Raw genomic sequence first — 20,804 nt, forward strand, 5'->3', positions numbered from 1 at the left:
GATATGGAACTCTGCTCAAACCTGGGGTCAGGGGGGACAGGTTGAAATGTAATTAGGAAATGTTTAACAAAATAAATAAGGATACAATGCAACATAGATAATGTTAATTTGTGGTTTTCTAAGTCAGTATGTAGTTTGATTTCTATTTGAGTCTGATACCAGTGACTGATTCCGTCCATTCCCTCCACCTAATCATCAGACTTGGTTTTTCCAAGCAATGCACACAGGGAATAGAACTTCAGCATTTACATCCTTTATAAGGGAATACAATTCATTCATTCCCTTGACTTTCAGTCAATATTTACTCCTGTACACAAGGCTTGAATTCTAAAAGATAACCCTTAGATTCTTCCTAATCCTGAATCAGCCCCCTCCCTTCTTAAAGCTATGGATGGGATTATTTTAAGGGAATTAGATTTTTCTGCTTTTTGGAATGTTACCAAAAGGTTTCAGGACCAGAAAAGTAGGGTCTATTTTTCCCCTTTTGTTTTAATATGCATTTCTACCATAAACTACCCATTATTTCCTGTTCTTGTTTTATTATTATTTTTTTTTAACTTCTCTACTTACTGAACTACACTGCCTTTTGGCACAGAGTTTGGAGCTGAAGAAATAGAATTTTCCTTGTTTTTCCAGGAATTGGTTTGAGTTTGGGGAGAAGGAGCTGTTCAACTGAATATTGAATAAAAAGGGAGTGTAGCATTTTGGGGAGACCCCAAATTTATTTATTTATACGTGTTGAATCCAGACCCATGTTTGCTTTCACATTCTTAGGTGTTTTATTTGTCAGGTTGTTTTTTGTTTTTCTTAAAGAGGTAATTGGAGTTAAGTGGCTTGTTCAGGGTCACACAGATGGGACATATATAAAGGGTCTGAGGGCTCGTTTGAATTCAAGGGCTGGAATTCTATCCACATCTGGCTGTTCCAATGCTATGTATTTGGATATAAAAATAAATTTCTGTTTTTGGCTCCCTGCAATCATTTTTTGTATGTTTTCTAGTATTTCCTCACTTAATTGTCTTTAGAAGGTCCTTGAACAATTCAATAATCAAAGTATGTGTTGCTCTCAGGGGTTCATTCTGTAAGAAAATATATATAGGAAATACAAATTTAAAAGCTGAATCAATCCCCTCCCTCCTTGTAGCTGTGGATGGACTTATCTCCTGGGAGTTGGACTTGTGTGTTTTTTGGGGTGTTACTGAAAGGTCTTGAGCTGAGAAAGTAGAGCTTATTTTTTCCCCTTTTGTTTCAATATGCATTTCTACTATAAACTACCCAATATTTCCTGTCCTTGTTTGATTTTTTAAAAAAAGTGTACTTCCATTCATTGTTTCCATGTGACTTCCTATCCCTTTTACGGTAAAGAAGGTTAAAATCCACGACAATTTATGGGCTATCTCTGGGGAAAAGGAAGTACATTTCACTGCTAAAAAGCACTTAAAAAAAGAAAACCTTAGTTATCTTGAATAAAGGAAATTTTAACAGCTCTAAGGCTATTTCCTCACCCAACTTGGGTTCCAAAAGAATGACTCTGCAAATGTAGAAAATTGCTTGGATTTTAGACTTTTATAAATAGGACTATTCAGCTCAGAGGCACAAGGGGATTCTCTGGGATAAAATGAAGACCACTGAAGGTTTTTTAAATTTTTAATGAAATCAGTTTTCTAACTTGAAATCCATCCTTTGATGTCATGGCATCATGTACCTGACATCAGAACACGAGATGGGATCCTTTAAAAGGTATTCCTGCATAGGCAGGATTAGAAACACTTATAGTTTTGAATTCATCCAGAATATTGAGTTTGAATTCTCCTATTGCATTTATTAAGCACCTGCTGTATACAAAATATTATATCTGCTGCTGAAAGAGAAAAACGCATCCAACCATCCTTGCCATCAAGGATAGAGGCTTTAATATTAATAACTACAGTAATACTGACTGACATTTCTGTAACACTTTGAGGTTTGCAGAATAATTTGCAGATATTTGATCAAATGAGATAATGCATGTAAATTACCATGCTAACCATAAAGCATTCAACAAAAGTCTTAGGGCTTTAACCACTTTAAGCTTTAATAAAACTGTAATATAAAGTTGAAAAATGAATCAAGACAGATTGCTTATTGGTTTGGAGAGGGGGAAGGTAAGTGAGGGAAGGAGAAATAAATTTGGAATTCAAAATCTTACCAAAAAGTATGTTGAAAACTATCTTTACACGTAATTGGAAAAATAAAATACTATTGAATTCAAAAGAAAAAAAAAAGATTTTTGGTCGATTCTGTATAAAAGTTAACTATTATCTTGGCAATTCTGTAAACTTAGTGTACGATAGGTCTAAAAATTCTCATTTAATTGATGAGAAAATGGAGATATAATGTGGTTTATTAAGACTTGCCCATAGTCACATAGCTGATGGATGTTGGAGCTTCACGTTCTGTAGCTCTGTGGGCCCCACAGTAAATAATAAATGTTCACAATGACTCCATGTCATCAAGAAGAAAGCTAATTATGCTCAGTGTGTTATGTTTAAAGAAGCAGGCACACATGTAGCAGATTTGAGAAAACTGGTTATCAAAAGGAGATCATATGAGTTTAGTATTTTATAGGGCGAGCTTCAGGTTGTAAGGAACATCTCATTTCCTGACCATTTGGCACAAATATAGTGTTACTATACAAGGTGTGAGCCCACATTGGGCCCATATGAGTGAAGGTATGGAGAAAGGAATTGAAAATGTGATAGATTCTTTGGTGGTTTTAAGTCATGGATCCCGGGGGGCCAAAGCTTTGCTTTGGTTCCTGTGATATGTCCTGAATATGGACCATTTTCATATGGAGAAAATGGGCATATTTCTTTTTTTTTTTAATTTTTAATAGTTTTTTATTTACAAGTTATATGCATGGGTAATTTTACAGCATTGACAATTGCCAACCTTTTGTTCCAATTTTTCCCCTCCTTCCCTCCATCCCCTCCCTTAGATGGCAGGATGACAATACATGTTAAATATATTAAAGTACAAATTAAATACAAAATAAGTATACAAAAATGGGCATATTTCTTATAGGGTACTTGCTTTTCAAACATTGGGCTGGTTGGGTTCTGTTAGAAAAGGTATGCTCCTTCTGGAAGGCAGGTTTCTCCAATCTCATTTGGGAGGAAAAATGTTGGTCCAAAATGGAAATTTACTGTGAGAAAGTCCCTTCCAAAGTAACCCACATGGGGTTGTTTCTCGCTCACAAAGACCAGAAAAACAGAAATGACTTTGCTGGGAAGTAAGTGAGGGGACAGACTTTTTTTTAAAAGTTGGGCTTTGAAATACTGGACCGCACATCTGTTTTGAAAGGTGTCTTTGTCTTAAAGATACAGATGTTTGCTTTTCACTGCTTGACCACATTGCATACCTCTGGCCAGGGCCTGGGTTTAGCAGATGTTGGATTGAACAGGTCTCATTCAGTCCATTTTATTTGGGGGGGGGGAACCCTATTGAGATGAAGCTGATTAAACAACATTTACGGCAATTACTTTCTTTTTACTAAATTCTCAGCAATGCCCCATGGGGGTGGGAGAATTTTGTATAATATGATAGAAGCAGATTATTTTCTATAAATGTAGAGTGATGGAGTTGTTACCTCCTATTTCATTTTTCATAAAACTACTGTCCTTTAGAAGATATAATTTCCTAAATAGACTTAAAGATGATGAGAAATAATAAATAGAAGTATGTATAGAATAATTTTACATACATAGAATAATTTTACATAAATATATAATATGTATTTATACATATACTAGTGTATATGTAAAATTACTCTATGCATACTTCTATATATCAGTAATATGTGTGTATACATATACCAATTTGTGGCCATGGGCAAATTATTTACCTATTTAACTGTAACAAAAGTTGATCAACATCGATGGAGGGACTTTCCACATTGGAAGTTCTGGATCATTTTATGGTACATATTGAAAAAGTGAATTTGTGAAGTCCCTCAAACACTTTGTTACATTATATACTGTCAAACTGGCTTCTTGGATTCATGCATCAATTTTTTGACATATAAATCTATAGTTCAAAAATGGAAGCATCTATAGTCTAAGTAAAAAAGTTCCAACCTGTTCATAAGGCTTCAAGCCCTGAATGCAAGGATTGTGGAAGATAATATGTCCCCTTTGGTTGGGCTAAGATGTTTCCATAAGTGGGACTGATCAAGATCAAAGGATCTAGAGGATTCATTAATCCATGAGTCTTTAGAACCAGAAGATTCAGTAAAGGTTGTTTTGAAAAAGTAAAAAGAGGATGGGATATACTAATGGAAAAGGAGAGTGTGTTGGAAGAGATTTTTCAAATTAGCTGGAAGTAAAAGAGAAAAAACAACCCAGATTTGTTAAGCTGTGAAAACACCCCTCAGGAAGCATCAGAACCTTAGGCTTCAATTCAGGTCAGTTCAACTAACACTTAGCCAGGTCTGGTCTTTGCCAGGCCCTGGCGTTGCTAGACATGGCAGATGCAGACTGAAAGGAAGCAGGCCCTGCCTTCCTAGCATTCTGTTGTGGTAGATGGAAAAACAACATAAAAAGATAAATAAATACTGCACATGTACTTAGCAAACTGAAAGCAATTTCTTTTTATTTTTTAAAATAGTATTTTATTTTTCCAAATACATGCAAAGATAGTTTTCAACATTCACCTTTGCAAAACCTTGTATTTCATTTTTTTCCCTCCCTTTCTGCCCCTCTCTTCCCTTCCCAAGACAACAAGCAATCCAACAGAGGTGAAACATGTCTAATTCTTCTAAATATATTTCCATATTCATCATGCTGCTCAAGAAAAACCAGACCAAAAGGAGAAAAAAACAGGAAAGGAAAAAAAAGTAAGGATACAAACAGCAACATGATGTAGGTGAAAATAATATGTAAAGCAGTTTCATGAGGGAGTGTTGGCAGGATATTACTTCTTGGGAAGAGTAAGGCTTTGTGTTAGGAGGTGACTTTAACCCTTGAAGGAGGCTAGATATTGGAGGAGGTAGAGCATTTAAGGCATGGAGGATATCTCTGAACTGGTGCTTCATGGGACAGAGTGCTTGGGAGATGTGGGTACTGATCTAGTACTTATTTTCTTTGTATGTTATAGGCAAGTTATTGAACTTCCTTCCTCACCTATAAATTGAGGGTAACAATTTATACCTTCCCTCACAGAGATATTGAGGATCCAACAAAATATTAAGTAAATAAAGTGCTTTATAGGTTTTCAAGAACCAGGGAAATTAGCCATTGATACTAATATTAAGGTGATCGGTGGATTTGAGAGTTGCTGCTATGATGTATCCACAGGCATCTCTGAGCTGAGAGAGGATGCTCATGAATCTTGGTGCAAGAGGATTGCTTACTTGGGAGTCCCCTGAGTCTGAGCAACCCAACACTTCAGTCTTTACCGTTTAATTGGCTTCTTTCTTTGGCTTAGAATGAGGAAGAACAAAGTAAAGAAAGCATATAGTTTTGGTTCTCTTCTTCTGTCATAAGTAACAGATTAGCAAAATTCTCTTTGATGGTTTCATAAGAAAAAGAAATCTGTCCCGTTGACTGAAGAGATATTAGCATTGTACACAGTGTACCCCTTCCAGCCAAAGCAATGGAGTCAACGCACCTTGTCATCCATAGATTTATCACGTTAAAAAAATGTGTCACCAAACAGGGTGAGATTATAGCAGCCTGTTCTCTGCATGGTTTCTTTGGCAACAGAACCAAACTGAGATAAATCTGGATGGCTGACCTTTGTGTTCAGACATTGTAGATTTAGAACTTCAAGCAAGGGATTTTAGCATAGATTAACTAGTAAAGTTCAACCCTCCCTACTCCAGAACCAGCATTAAAGATCCTACTTTTAATAAAATCTCACAATGAAACTTAACTAAACTTAGACTTAATCTTTAATATAATATTTAATAAATAACAACTTGTTTGACTTATAATGTTAATATTTAAGTTTAATTGTATATAATTTTTATTGTGCCATGAAGGAAAACATTTGATGTGATATATGGCTTTTATGCAACTGACCTGTTTGTTTTTTTTTCAAACAGTTTTTCTCTCATTTTGTCAGTTCTCAAGTTTTTTCTTTTTTAAAATATTTTTTTCAATTACATGTAAAGACAAGTCCTTGAACTTTTTAAAAAGACTATTTCATTTATTTCCCAATTATATGTAAAGACAAGTTTTTTAAAAAATAGATTTTAAAATTTATTTTGTTTGTTCTGTTAACCGATTTAATTAATAGTTAATTAAATTTGTTAATTTTGAAATTTCAACAGTATCTTTAATTAGCATCACTGTGAACAGTCCTCGATGAAGTTTTCCAATATTCTTACCTTCCCCTTGACATCACCCCTAACCTGGTCCCGCTTGAAATTCTGTGTTCCCAATCCTCTCCCCACTCCCAACTTTGTGCCTCCAGATTCACTGTCACTGGAAAAGTGACATCTTGAATCACGCGCTTTCCCTGTTTTGATAGAGGCAGGAAGTTGGACAATATGAAGACTTGGAATGGTTTGTTAGTGTTGAGAGCATCAAAGGGAGAAGTCACGTGGAAAGGGAAACTCAGCTTTCTTAGGATCCTGAATTATGGAGTTAGAGAAGTGATCAGCTCTGGCTTTTTCTTCCCAGCGCGGGGTCACCAGCCCCTTGGTCAGCTTATTAATGGGGTAACGTTCCCCATCCGGCCCAGTCTCATGAACTTTTATGTAAACAAAGATGTGTTTATTGAAATAACAGCCTCATCCCTGAGTTATAGTTCTAGCAGGATCTCAGCGGTCACTTGGGCCGGCCCCTCATTGCATAGATGAGGAAGCCGAGGTTTAGAGATCTAAGGGATTTGTCCAAGTTTAAATAAGGTCATAAGAGCTCCTCATCTTCTTCCCTCCATACCGCAGCTCAGCCAAAGGCTAGGATAACACACTTGGACTCTCATCCAGGACCTTTCTCCGGGGTACCGTGGAGCAGCCTCTGCCCTGTGGCCCCCTTGTCCTCTGAGTGACTCCTTCCTGGGGCCTGCCATTGAGGAAGGATCCCCTCACAAGCCACCTTTGCTCAACCTCCCAAATATGTGCTGTCTTCCCCCATTAGAATGGTAGCTCTGTGAAGACAGGGAATGTCTCTGTATTTTTTTTTTCTTGGTATCAATGCTTAGGCTTATGGCTGACACATAGCAAGTACTTAAGAAATGCTGGTTCTATTTTTGTCTGTTTATTTACCCATCTATCAGTGCATCTGTCTATCTACTTATCTGTCTGTCTGTCTATGTGTCTATCCACCTATCCATCTATTTATATTTCTATCATCGATATATATTTCTATCTATCTATATTTCTATTATCTATCTATATTTCTGTTCATCCAGCTATGCCTCTATCTGTGTATCTATCTATATATCTGTCTGTCTGCTTCTCTGTGTATCTATTCATCTATCCACCCACCCATCCATCCATCCATCCATCTATCCATCTGTCTGTCTGTCTATTCGTCCATCTGTCTGTCCATCCATCCATCCATCCATCCATCTGTCTGTTTATCCATCTATCCATCCATCTGTCTGTTCATCCATTCGTCCATTTGTCTGTTCATCCATTCATCCATCCGTCTGTCTGTCTATTCATCCATCTGTCTGTTCATCCATCCGTCTATCTGTCTGTCTATTTGTCCATCTGTCTGTTCATCCATCCATCCATGCATCTATCCGTCTGTCTTTCATCCATCCATCCATCCATCTGTCTATTTGTTCATCTGTCTATCTGTTCATCCATTCATCCATTCATCCATCCATCCATCCATCCATCTATCCCTCTTTCTATCTATCCATCCATCTGTCCTTCTTTCTATATATCTATCTATCCATCCAACAATTCCTATCTTTTTTTCTTACTTTAGTAGGCTACCTTTACTGCCTTGGTCTTAGAAATGTAGAGACCCAGTGTTCTGGAAGGTTCCTGAGAGAACATTCTCCTTTTACAGATCAGGACATCTTCAGGTTGGGTAAGAAGATATTGCAAGCAGAGCTGGTACTCAAACCCAGATTCTCTGACTGAAAAAAAAAAATGTCCTTTCTATTATAGGGTTGGAAGAAACTAGAAAAGACACATTGTAATACAAAGAGGAACCTGAATTATTCTTTCTTATCTTTTGCAAATGCTTGCATTCACTAAGAGAAACTTTAGCTGATGTTGGGATTTATAAATTGCACTGCACAAGTCATCCTTAGTGTATATACGTTCACTATAATGGCCTTATAATAAAAGTTTTTCATAAAAACTTTCCTCTTGCATCATTTTCACAAACCATTTGGGAGGAGTAATCAATCAGTGGGCATTTAACAAGTACTTTCTATGGATTCTTCAAATATTTTCTTTTTATTACCATTATTTTATTTGATCATTGTACGTTAATTCGTTTATTTAAACACCAAGTTCCTGCTTCTTGACTTTCTTCCTACCTTTCATTTTATTGTTAAAAATAATGAACCCAAACTTTTTTGGGGGCAGGAGAATAAAACCTCTGAAAAACATTTTTTAATGACTTATTCTGACTCCAACCCTTTTCTCTTCCCCAGCCTTGGGGGCCCTTGCAAGGGAATTGCTAGTTTTCACTGATTAAAATTCTTTTTTCTGTTGTTCTTTTTTCCTTTTCCCTCTAGAGTTAGGGCAGGCACCTTGGCCCTTTCACAAGAGGCCTGGATAATCTCCTTCCAATCAGGAAGAGCCTTCTTTTGGCAACCTGCCTGCTAAGGTCACTTTATTCCCCGATTTTGAAGCTCTTTGTTTTTTCTCCTTAGGTTGTGTGTGTGTGTGTGTGGTTGCCCATGTATGCAAAACATACATTGTTTATGCAGTTTTAAAAAACAGATTGTCTGGAGATTACACATCCCAAGAAGTTTAGCAACTTCTAGTGGTTTTAGAAACTGCTTTCTGAAAGTGTTTCTCCTCTTCTTTCTGAGCATTTAAAAACACAACAGAAAGGTTTATAAACACAGTCACACATTGATTTCCACATAATAGTAATACATTTGTAGACTTGACTTCTTGGAAGTGGGGGGTGGTAGAATGGCTTGGGGTTCACACAGTGGAAGCCAGGAGGGCGGGGAGACAAACAGGTGATGAGCAGCTTCTAAGAAGCTGCATTATTGAAACATCCCACTGCTTCTTTCCTGGAAACGGACGCCCTAAGATTTAGGAATATTCCCCCGTGCATTTATTTCCCTTAGATGGCTAGCTAGCCCCAGTCTGCCCATGTTTTATATTTTTGAAAAATGTCAGTGGGGGAGGGGAAGAGGGGTTGAGGGGGGATCCTTTTATGGTTTAAGAGTGGGGCGTTCCCAAGTCCCATCCCAGATGGGCTGTAGAACTGCAGAGGTGTAACCTGAGACCTTCCAAACACGAGCACATGGAGTATGTATACCCCCCGGGGACTTCTCAGCCCAACCCTTTCCAGGTGTGCTTTTTTTTTTTTTTTTGTCTTTTTCATTTTCTTTTAGTTTTTATTTTTGCATCAAATCCTCATGTTCCTAAAATTCCAACTCATAAAAGCCAATTAAGTTAGATTGTGTTGTAGGATGAGAAACCGTGGGGTCCGTGTCGGAGTAGATTCCATCATCCCAAGGGGGCCGGAGGGATTTTCAGCTTAAAAGCAGGGGCTGAATCCCACAGTCTGTGGGAGTTTGTCCCTCTTTGCAGCTGACAGCATTGCAGAATTCCCTCTGGGGCCATAAGAGAAACTATATTAGCCAATGTTGTTGTTCGAATGAAATCCCCCACTGTTATGGGCTGGTCCCAAGCTATACGATTACCCCCCTTCCTCCCTCGCCTTATGATTACATTTATTATAGCTGAACACACGTTCCTAATTAGTATCTTGGGTAATAGGGGAAATCAGAGGGCTGAAAATTAGGCAGAATAGGTACCAGATGTTTGTATTAGCTTGTCATGCATCTGTATTCAGAACGTTTAAGGATCATATTTATCGAATCTGAAAATTACTTAATGCTCTGCCTCTCATTGGACAGTGGTCCTCCCCCAGATGATTTTATTCTCTTGCAAGAGGTGGGATATTAATCTCTCCTTGTAGGAAGGATTAGGTTTAAAGAGTGGGCAGCAATGACATTAATATCCCCCTGCCTCCCCCCCCCAAAAAAAAAAAAAATCTCCTGTATTTTCTCCAGGCTCAGGGCTGGTCTGTAATCAGTCCTAAGAAATGGGCGGTGCTCCTGGCTGAGGTTGGAAGCCTGCTTTGGATCTAAAAGGCCGGAACAAAAGGCAGAGGCCTTTTTTATATTTCCTTGCTTGCATTTGTGGGGAGGGTAGGCTAAAGGGAAGTCTCCTTATGGCACCGTGAAACCAGAAAGAGTGGGAGAGTAGGATTTACAATCAATAAACTGTAAGCATCGATTAAGTTCTTACTGTTTGCTAAGCATTGTGCTATCAATATCAACTTCTGGCAAGGTGAAACCAGAAAGACTGGGAGAGTAAAATTTATAATCAGTATACAATAAGCATCTATTAAGTTCTTACTGTTTGCTAAGCACTGTGCTATCAATAAAAAACCCAACTTCTATGAAGTATTTATTATGTGCCAGGACCTGTACTAAGTGTTGTGGATACGAAAAGAGGCAAAAGACAATTCTTGTGTTCAAGAATCTTACAATCTAATGGGGTTGACAACGTACAAATAAATATGTACAAAGAAACTATATACAGCGTGAATAGAAAATAATAAGAGAGAATTTAGAGGGACTAGGAAAAACTTAGTGGGAAAGATGGGATTTTAGCTGGGGAATAAATAGCATTGGGAAATACTGAGAAAAGCAAAAATATGGTTTTTTGGGGTGAATTTCACATCTGATAACACAGGCTGGATCTAATTGACTTTTATGAATCAGAACATTAAGAAGAGGGAGATTTCGCACAAAAAGTCAAATCTCTAGAAGAAAATGAAAAAGATAAAAAATGACTTCATAAGATTATAGAATTAGAGAGATCATCAAGGTAAAATGAAAGGGACCTTCAGGTGTTCTAGTTCAACCCACTCATTTAACAGAAAAAGCAGCAGATTCATTGGGATGAGTTGGCTAGGCTGACCCTTTAGTGCATACAGTGCTGTCTATCTGAGGCAGAAAGGGAAGGGTTGAGATTTTCTCTTAAAATACTTATAAGTTGTCTGACTTTCTGGAGATTGATTTAATCCTGATGTACCTCAGTTTCTCATCTGTAAAAATGGAGATGACAATGGCATCCACCTCCCAGGGTTCTTGTGAGAATAAAATAATTATATATATGTTATAAGGTGCTTTGGAAAGTTTAAGGCACCATATAAACACTGTCATTATTCCCGCTATCACTCAAGTCATTTATAAGGGGTTGGCAGTTGTGTAGTCTGTCCTGGCCAGGCCACATTTGAAGTTTGGTTCACATTTTAATTAGGACATTGATAGAGGCGTGTCAGAAGAGGAGATCCAAGAAAACAGGTCATTGAATCCACCCCAAATGAAGATGGATTGATGGAACCAGGGCAGTTTAGCCTGGAGAAAAGGCTGGGACTTTTTTTGCCTTTGTGTGTCCAGCATTTTCACAGTGTCTGGCACATAGTAGGTCCTTAATATTAATTGATTGTATTTGTACATAATTGTCCATGTGTGTTTCTCCTTGAGAGAGCAGTGACTCTTGTTTGCCTTTCTTTGTATCCCCAGAACTTTACACAGTGCCTGGCACATAGTAGGTCCTTAATTGATTGGTTAATTGATTGTATTTGTACATAATTGTCCATGTATGTTTCTCCTTGAGAGAGCAGGGACTCTTATTTGCCTTTCTTTGTATCCCCAAAACTTTACAGCATCTGGCTCATAGGTACTAATACTTGCTTATTGACAGTACTGACCATGGTCCGGAGAGATTAGCTGTATCCTGTTTGGCCCCAGAGAACAGAACCGGGAGCAATGGGTGGACTTTGGAAACAGGCCGATTTTGGCTTCTGGTCAAGAAAAACTTCCCAATAATGAGAGCTCTCCAAAAATGTAGGGCCGCTCTGGGAGTTGGCGGGTCCTCAGGCAAGGTGGTGCCCAAGGTTCTCTTGGGATGGAGAGGAAGGAGAAGGTCCTTCAGCTCTGCAATTCTGATTCCTCAGAAGAACTCCATCAGGGTCTGCTGCCTACAATGAGGAAGGCGTGAAGGGAGGAGGAGGCTGGGCTCCAGAAGCCAGAGCCTCCCAAGCTTACGTGTGGGGGCCACAAAGTTGGACAGTGGTCGGTCCAGATGCTTTTGTGCCCTCTCGGGTAACGAGGTGCTCACCCCAGCAGACTTGGGACCTGAGAGTTCCTAGTTCCTGAGCTTGCTTGATTAGTGACGGGCCAAACCCTTGCTGGTAAAAATAAGGAGATTTCCTGCCATGCTGTGAAAGGGTTCTGGAGTGAACATTGCTGTTTATAGAATAAAGAAATGGACCTGCCTCTAGACCAGGTGTTGATCCATGAGGTCGGGGGATGGATTTCAGGGGGCTTGAGAACTTGAATGGGAAAAACTACAACTTTATTTGAATAGCATTGGTTTCCTTCTTAATTCTATGCATTTTCAAGTATGTACTTAATAACATGATCCTGAGAAAAAGGTCCATTGACTTCTCTAAGACTGCTGAAGTATTCTATGGAAAAAAAAATTGGGGCTCCTGTTCCAGAACTTCTTGGCCAAATTTAGGGCCATCATTATGAGGTGGAGGCCAGAGGCAGGAGGGGGTTCAAAGAGTAACGAGGACCAGGATGTGGTTACAGGAGAAGTGGAGGTTGTTCTGAAGCAGGGGACTGTTCTAAGGCAACGCAAAAGTAGACAGGATGAGGTTGAGGGCAGGATGTGTGCGTGCGTGTGTGTGTGTGTTTGTGTGTGTGTGTGTGTGTGTGTGTTTGGGGGGGTGGGAAAATGCAGTATTTTAAATACCACTTGGAGAGGTGTAGGGCAATGTGTCGTATTCAGGAAAGGGGAGAAAAACAAGTGTGTTTCCTGCCTTCGATAGCTTTCGAGGGTGGGGGGAGCCCCGTGGGTCTGGTTGCTCAGCAACCACAAGTGCCATCTCCCTCATTTCAGGATCATTTCTCTTCTCCGAATTGAAGATTTGATATAAGTGATGGGGATGGTAAGGAGAGCGAGGGCAGAGCTGGGAGAAAAGCATGGGAACCCACAGAGAAATGGGGAAAGAATGAGCAGAGAAAGACCTCTAGCACTGGACAGCAGCTGGGGCAATAAGAAGAGCAGCAGTGTATTCTAGGTGACCAGGCAGAGATCCCAAGGCAGCCTGGAAAAACTGGGAGAGGCTGCTCTAGTTCTTTTGTAAAATCTGCTGAGGCCATTGTGGGTAGTGTGGATAGAGACCTGGATTCAAGTCCTGCTTCTAATGGATTGGCCATGTGACTGGCCAAATTGCATATTCTTAACTGTGGACTTGTTACATCTATCTATCTGTCTTTCTGTTTATCTATTCTTCCTTTCCTTTCCTTTCCTTTCCTTTCCTTTCCTTTCCTTTCCTTTCCTTTCCTTTCCTTTCCTTTCCTTTCCTTTTCCTTTCCTTTTTCCTTTCCTTTCCTTTCCTTTCCTTTTCCTTCTTTCCTTTCCTTTCCTTTCCTTTCCTTTCCTTTCCTTTCCTTTTCCTTTCCTTTCCTTTCCTTTCCTTTCCTTCCTTTCCTTTTTCCTTTCTTTTTCCTTTCCTTTTTCCTTTCCTTTTTCCTTTCCTTTTTCCTTTCCTTTTTCCTTTCCTTTTTCCTTTCCTTTTTCCTTTCCTTTTTCCTTTCCTTTTTCCTTTCCTTTTTCCTTTCTTTTTTCCTTTCCCTACCTGTCTATGCATCTATTCATCCATCTGCCTATTCATCCATCCATCCATATTTCTTTCTTTCCATTTATCTGCCTGTCTATGCATCTCTTCATTCATTCATCTACCTATCCATCCATCTATTCACCCCACTTATCTATCATCTTCCTTCCTACCTTCCTTCCTACCTTCCTTCCTTCTTCCTTCCTTCCTTGCCTCCCTCCCTCTCTCTATTTTTTCTTTCTTTCTTTCTTTCTCTCTTCTTTTTTCCTTCCTTCCTTCCTTCCTCTCTTTCTTTCTTTCTTTCTTTCTTTCTTTCTTTCTTTCTTTCTTTCTTTCTTTTCTTTTCTTTCTTTCTTTCTTTCTTCCTTCCTTCCTTCCTTCCTTCCTTCCTTCCTTCCTTCCTTCCTTCCTTCCTTCCTTCCTTCCTTCCTTCCTTCCTTCCTTCCTTCCTTCCTTCCTTTCTTCCCTTCCTTTCCTTCTTTCCTTTTTTTCTTTTGCCCTATTTCCATTTATTTGCCAGGGATGGGGGAAGAAGGAGTGAGGCATTGGTGAGGGACTAGTTAGGTCAATGTAAATTATAGATCTCTGTCTAGATTTTGTTCTGATAAGCGGCTATCCAAGCTGTAAAACATTTTTGGCTGTGCTTTGAGTGGTTTATTTAGCATGCATAGGATCATGACAAATTTATGACATTAAGATGAAAATGCACAGCTCAGCACAGACATCCCAACAACACCATGGAGACACTAGAACTGCATGGGGGAAACTTTGCTCTCAAGCCCTCCAATGTTAGACATACAAGACCTCCCATGAGCCCTGGCAAAGGAGCTGTGCGGGAAATGTTTGCCTTGTTTTAGTGACTTGCTGGATCAAGACTAACTGTGCCATACAGGCTCTTGCTGCCATTTTCCCTTTCTCGCCACCTCGCACTGTCTCCCAGCATGACACAGGGTGCCTCTGAGTGCTGGAAAAAGTCATTCGCCTCATGGCATAAACCAGATAGCTGCTATTGGGGTAGATAATTTTGGTAGCTCTGAAAGAGATTTGACAAATGCTGCGTCTGCTTATGGCTTTGGGACAGTGGGTTGGTGCTGGCCCAAATCTGTGTTGCCTTTGTGCTGTGAGGGCAACATCAAGAGGATGAAATGTTTTTGGAACCTATCTAGTTTAACACATCATCTTTTTATTATTAAAGCTTTTTATTTTCAAAGCACATGCATAGATAATTTTCAACACTCACCCTTGCAAAAACTTGTGTTCCAAATTTTTTCCATCCTCTCCCCCACCCTCTCCCTCAGATGGCAAGTAATCCAATATATGTTAATCATGTGCAATTCTTCTACATGTATTTCCACAATTATCATCTGCACAAGAAAAATCAGATCAAAAAGGGGGAAAATGAAAAAGAAAACAAAATGCAAGCAAACAACAAAAAAGTCAAAATACATGTTATGATCCACACTCAGTTTCCATCATCTTACAAGAAGAAAAGAGAGGTTAACTTTGGACCTTGCCCAAGGTCACATTGGCCATCAGTTCCAATTCATCAGCTCCAGATGAATTGTCCCTCTTCATTGGAGGGAGCTTCTATCCAGGGAACCCCCATCATGGATAAAGCCTCAGCTCTGCAAACTCCATCCTCCCAGTTAACAGCAACCAAAACACATCCATAACCACATAGACAGATATTGATGCCTTTCTTGCCATTCAATGAGGCAAACATAGTGAAAAAAGAGACTGGAGCTGGATGGAATGAGAAAGAAGTATGGGAGAATCTCTCACATCAATTAGAGGGAGGATTTTTTTTACATAGCAAAGCCATGATTCAGTCTCAGGACCTCAAAGTGGGCATTTTCTGCGTGTATCTCTTGGATATTGTGAAGAGGTAGCCAGCACGGGTGATCCTTTGACCAAGGAATTCTGTAGATAGACTTTGAATGTTGCTGTGAAAAAAACAAAAAACAAATAAGGCAGCTAGATGGTGAAGTGGTTCGTTTCCTAGCTGTGTGATCCTGGACAAGTCACTTCTCCCTGTCTGCCAAAGTTTCCTCATCTGTAAAATGGGCTGGAGAAGGAAATGGCCATCCACTTCAGGATCTTTGCTACGAAAATCCCAAATGGGGTCATGAAGAGTTGGTGGTGACTGAAATAACCGAATAACAAAGATACTCAATAAAAACCTCATCCACATGGGCCAGAGGTCAGTCTGTTAATAGGCTTTTAAAAATGCTTACAATGTCCTCAGCATCTTGTGAAGCTCTTGGTAGATATAAATAGAATCAAACAAGATGGTTCTCAAGGTGTTTGAAGTCTAATGAGGGAAGACAGTATATTTGAGAACGTTGTGAATGAGGAAGGGCATCTATAGGGGTTGTGGGTAAGAAGGAAGATTTAGGGCAGAGAGCTCAAGCAAGAGGGAAAGCTGGAGTTCTTTCTCAAATGGTGGTCATAAGAGGGAGCTCCAGTGAAGGAGGGTCCCAGGATAATCAGTTCTGTAGGAGACTTATTATCTCTTCCATGTGGATTTGGGTACCTCCTTCCATTGGTGTAAATCAGAGCTCCTTAAACTTTTCCCATTCACAACCCATTTTTGCCTGAGAGATTTTTATGTGACCCTGGGTATATAGGTTTATAAAATAGGTATATAAATCAAATTCCTGATACTTATAAATACAAATTACAAACTAATTACTGCTAATAACAACTTAAATTACTGATAATGGATCCTGAAGAAATTTATTTTAAAACAATTCTTTGATATACATATTATTTTGTCATTTATTAAAATTGAAAGCATACTAATGAGATGGATATGCTTGTTACTTTACATAAAAAATTAAATCTTGTTGGAATATTTGAGACCTTTTACTGTTGCCAAATTTTTCATGACCGCCACATTCAGTTACATGACCCCACATGAGGTTGTGACCTACAGTTTAAGAAACTTTGGTATTGATCCCTGCCCATCCACACTTGTGCGATCCTTATTTTTATTCTGTTCCTCTCCTGTAGAGACAGTCCCCAATAGGCTGGAGACCTCCTTTAATGATTTTTAAAATATGTTTTATGGGAACTGGTGGAACTTGAACTTAATTCAGCACTTAATCAATATTTGCCAAATTAATGAGTGAATTTGAATGTATTATGTAAATCAGTGAATAAATATATTTGTTTCTAGGAGGTTTTTTTTTTTTTAAATATCCATTCTGGAGGGAGGAGGGGAGAAGTTCTTTTGATATTTGGGAGGAGACCTGTACAAATGTCAAATGTGGAGTGTTCTTGCCCAGAGGAATTTTATGTAGTATTATGAGCCAAAAGGCGGATAAAAAAAATCATTCAAAAGAAATGAAACATATTGGTTTCTTAGAAAAATAGTTTAGTTATTCTCTCTTTATGTTGGAAATACTAACCACCCATTGTCATCCTCTGGCCAAGCTAAGTTGGCAGTGGCTAGAGGACCCAAAAGCAGATTCTTCATCCTAAGAGGATGCATGTTTTTCTGAGTTTGGAGGAGTTCTGATCTTTCTGAGCTGAATGTGTATGATTTGTCCCTGCCTCTCCACAGGTCCTGTGCCTCCGACAGAATGTGTCCTCTCCCCTGTCAACTCCTCACACCCTGTCCAAGCTCTGTTGGAGAGTTTCACTGCCTTGTCCGGCTGTGCGAGCCGGGGCACAACCAGTCTTCCTCAGGAGGTACATGTCCTGAATCTCCGGAATCCTGATGAAGGACCTGGCCAGCCTGAGAGAGAGGTAGGGTGGATGTCTTCACTGTGCGTTCATTAGCCAACACACTTTTTTTTTTTTTTAAACTAGAGGGTCTCCTTCCAGTACTGTACTAAATCAAGGTTACTTAGATATGAATGAGAAGTTCTTTAAGGGGAATTGTGTTCTGACCTGAGGAAGAGGGTGCTAGAAAAATAAAGAAGTATTTCAAAAAGGGAATTCCTTAGAGGCTCATTGAACTTCAGAGAATCCTCTTTGGTGATTACTTGAAACTATTCCAGTGTCTGAAAGATTTTTTTTCTTTAGAAGTTCATCTTTCAGAAGAATTGGCCGTCAGTTATAATCATAATAATAACAATAATAACTGACATTTATGTGACTCTTAAAAGTTGTAAAGTGTTTCCTGTATTATCTCATTTTGTCATTTTATTCTGTCAATGTTTATATGTATACATTTGTCTCCTCTGTTAGAGAGTAAGAGCCTTGAGAATGGGGGTTATTTCATTCTTCATACAGGGCCTACCTAGGGGTTGCAAGCACAGGGGATTAGTACCTGGAACACTAGTGCTTAATGATTGCTGGGTGATTGACTAGTTGATTGTCATTATCAAGCCAATCTCAAGTATCATCATTTTAGGAAGGTCAAGTGACTTTTGGAAGGTCACATAGCTAATGTCAAAGGTGAGATTCAACTCTAGCTCATCCTTAAGCCAAGCAAGACATTCTGTCTTTTGTGCTGCATCCTCTCTGGATAGATGAGGGGTTCCTGTATTTTTGTGGTTATCAGACTCTTTGACAGTGATGGTGAAAAATATAAACCTCTTTTTAGAATTACATATATATATGTGTGTGTGTATATGTATATATATTTAATTTATACTGGAAGGAAATACTAAATTTGGCTAGTAAAAATAAAGATGTGATCCTTGTCCCTTTCCTTTCCCCCAATCTAAGCTCATGAACCACTTTCATTCTATCTGCATACCTGGTCTATGGAACCCAGTTTAAGAACCCCCCACTGATATGATATAGATTAGGGTGAATTAGTCAATATATTTGACAGAATGGGTTTCCTTATCCAATAGTCTCCAATAAGCATCTATTAAATGCTTGCTGTATGCTGGGCACCATATAGTAAATGCTGGAGATAAAAAGAACAAAGTGAAGCAGTCTTTGCCCTCAAGGAACTTAGCTTCAAATGAAAGAGACAACACCGGGCAGGAAGATGGTACAGTAGATTGAGCAGTGGACTTAAAAGTAGGAAGATCTGAATTCAGATCCTTCCTCAAAAACTTACTAGATGTCATTTAACTTTTCAATATGGGGAATAATGTAGATGGGGCTAATATTAGCACTTACCACCCAGGGTTGCTTTGAGAATCAAATGAGATAATTCTAATGAGCTTAACACAGTCCTTGGCACCCAGCAAGGGGTTCATAAATGTTTGCTATTAGTTTTAGAAGGGAGTGGTGGGGATTAGGAAAGCTAATTATTGAAAGAAATGTTTGAGCCAGTCTATTTCTTCTTCAATCCATCAGTCTGTCAATGAACATTTATTAAGCACCTACTGTGTGCTAAGTACAGTGCTCCTCTGTGGTTTAAATGCTTCATCAGATGTGTCTGAAATGTTATCACTTCTTCTAGAGTAAAAGAAGCCACATTAGACACGCTCACATTTTGTGGTTGTTCAGTCGTGTCCCATTCCTCATGATCCCATTTAGGGTTTTTTTTGGCAAAGCCACTGGAGTGGTTTTCCATTTGCTTCTCCAGTTCATTTGACAGATGAGGAAACTGAGGTAGACAGGGTAAAGTGACTTGTCCAAGGTCACATAGCTAAGTGTCTGGGACTGGATTTGAACTCTGGTCTTCCTGATTCTAGGCCTGGCACTCTCTCCACTGTACTACCCAGGGCACAGTAGGAAATGGTTAGGAAAGCTATTTCTTGCTGACCTTTCTTCTCGTCAGATCTGGACAATTTGCCAAACCATTTATTTAGTGTCACATATGCCTTCTTCCTCCTCCTTTTCTTCCTTCCTCCTCCTTCTCCTCCTCCTCCCCTTTAGGCAGGAATGGGAAGTTGGGGAGGAGAGAGCAAAGAGGAAACAGATTTTAATCTTGAAAAGAGTGTGCAGAGCTGACTGTTTTCGAAATAGGACCATTTAGGCCGCTCCAATATGTTGTAAATTACTCCTCCTGATTCTTTTGGGGGCATTCCACAGCTGCAGCTACAAATAAATATGGAAGCTCCCATTCCTTTATCCTAGAAACACATCTTTCATTCTCCACTTTCAGGGGGAGGAGAGAACGTGCAGGGGAAGGAGAGGTAAGGAAATACAGCTCTTGGGGAATGCTGGAAGACACCCAATAATGGCTTCTTTATAGATGTTTCCTTCGGAGAGATTAAGAAACAATTGTCCCTGCTCACGGAGCCAAGGTCTGGCAGAATTGGTGTTAAATGGAGCAGGGCTTGTGTTTACTCTGAAAATAGATTCAGATCAATTGCTGTAGTAAAAGAAAAACATTTCAGGAAAGGATGGGAGTGTTTGCCCATTCTGGTGTTTATCTTACTATACTGAGATAGGCCGCTGCATACGGCTTTATTTGGTTTAATCGAGCACCTCTTATTTAGTTTAATTAAGCACCTCTTAAGCTTTCTTTGGGCTGGATTCTAGAAATAGAAGGACAAAAATCAGCAGGTCAGTCTCCCGGGAGTTTGTAATAATGGAGTTGTTCAGTTGCCTTCACGCTTCATGGCTCCGTTTGGATGTTCCTGGCAAAGATGCTGGAGCGGTTTGCCCTTGCCTTTTTCAGCTCATTTTACAGATTAGGAAACTGAGGCAGGCAGGATTAAGTCCCACAGCTAGTTAAGTGTCTGAGGCTGAACTTGAACCCCTAAAGGCTTCCTGACTCCCAGTGCTGTGAGCATGATGGCGCCACCTAACTGCCCTTGAGCTAACAACAACAACAACAACAAGGGTTTTATCTATGGCTAAATTACATGGTTTATCTCTATGGATCCTCTTTCCTACTCAATGCAGTAGGTGCTATTATGATTCCCATTATACAGATAAAGAGACTGAGGCTGAGAGGTTAATGGTTTGCCCAGGGTTACACAAGAGCTTGAGTCCTAACTCCCAAGTCCAAACTCCTTCCAACTGTCCAATTATATTTGTGTGTGTATTTGCATAGGCTCAGATGTATGATATAGATACGTATTTTAAAAATAAGTGGAGATAAATGAGAAA

General features: G+C 39.3%; 1 protein-coding gene across 1 annotated transcript in view; it reads left to right on the plus strand.

Annotated features, from left to right (window-relative positions):
• The window catches only part of TGFBR3 (transforming growth factor beta receptor 3), a 219,106-nt gene that overhangs the window by 69,915 nt on the left and 128,387 nt on the right, over nt 1-20,804 (plus strand). The window contains exon 3 of the mRNA XM_052000008.1: nt 17,401-17,585. Within this exon, the coding sequence (XP_051855968.1) occupies nt 17,401-17,585 (185 nt within the window). The remainder of the gene's footprint in view (nt 1-17,400; nt 17,586-20,804) is intronic.

The sequence above is a fragment of the Antechinus flavipes genome, chromosome 4 (genome assembly GCF_016432865.1).
Source record: "Antechinus flavipes isolate AdamAnt ecotype Samford, QLD, Australia chromosome 4, AdamAnt_v2, whole genome shotgun sequence".
Lineage (NCBI taxonomy): Eukaryota > Metazoa > Chordata > Mammalia > Dasyuromorphia > Dasyuridae > Antechinus > Antechinus flavipes.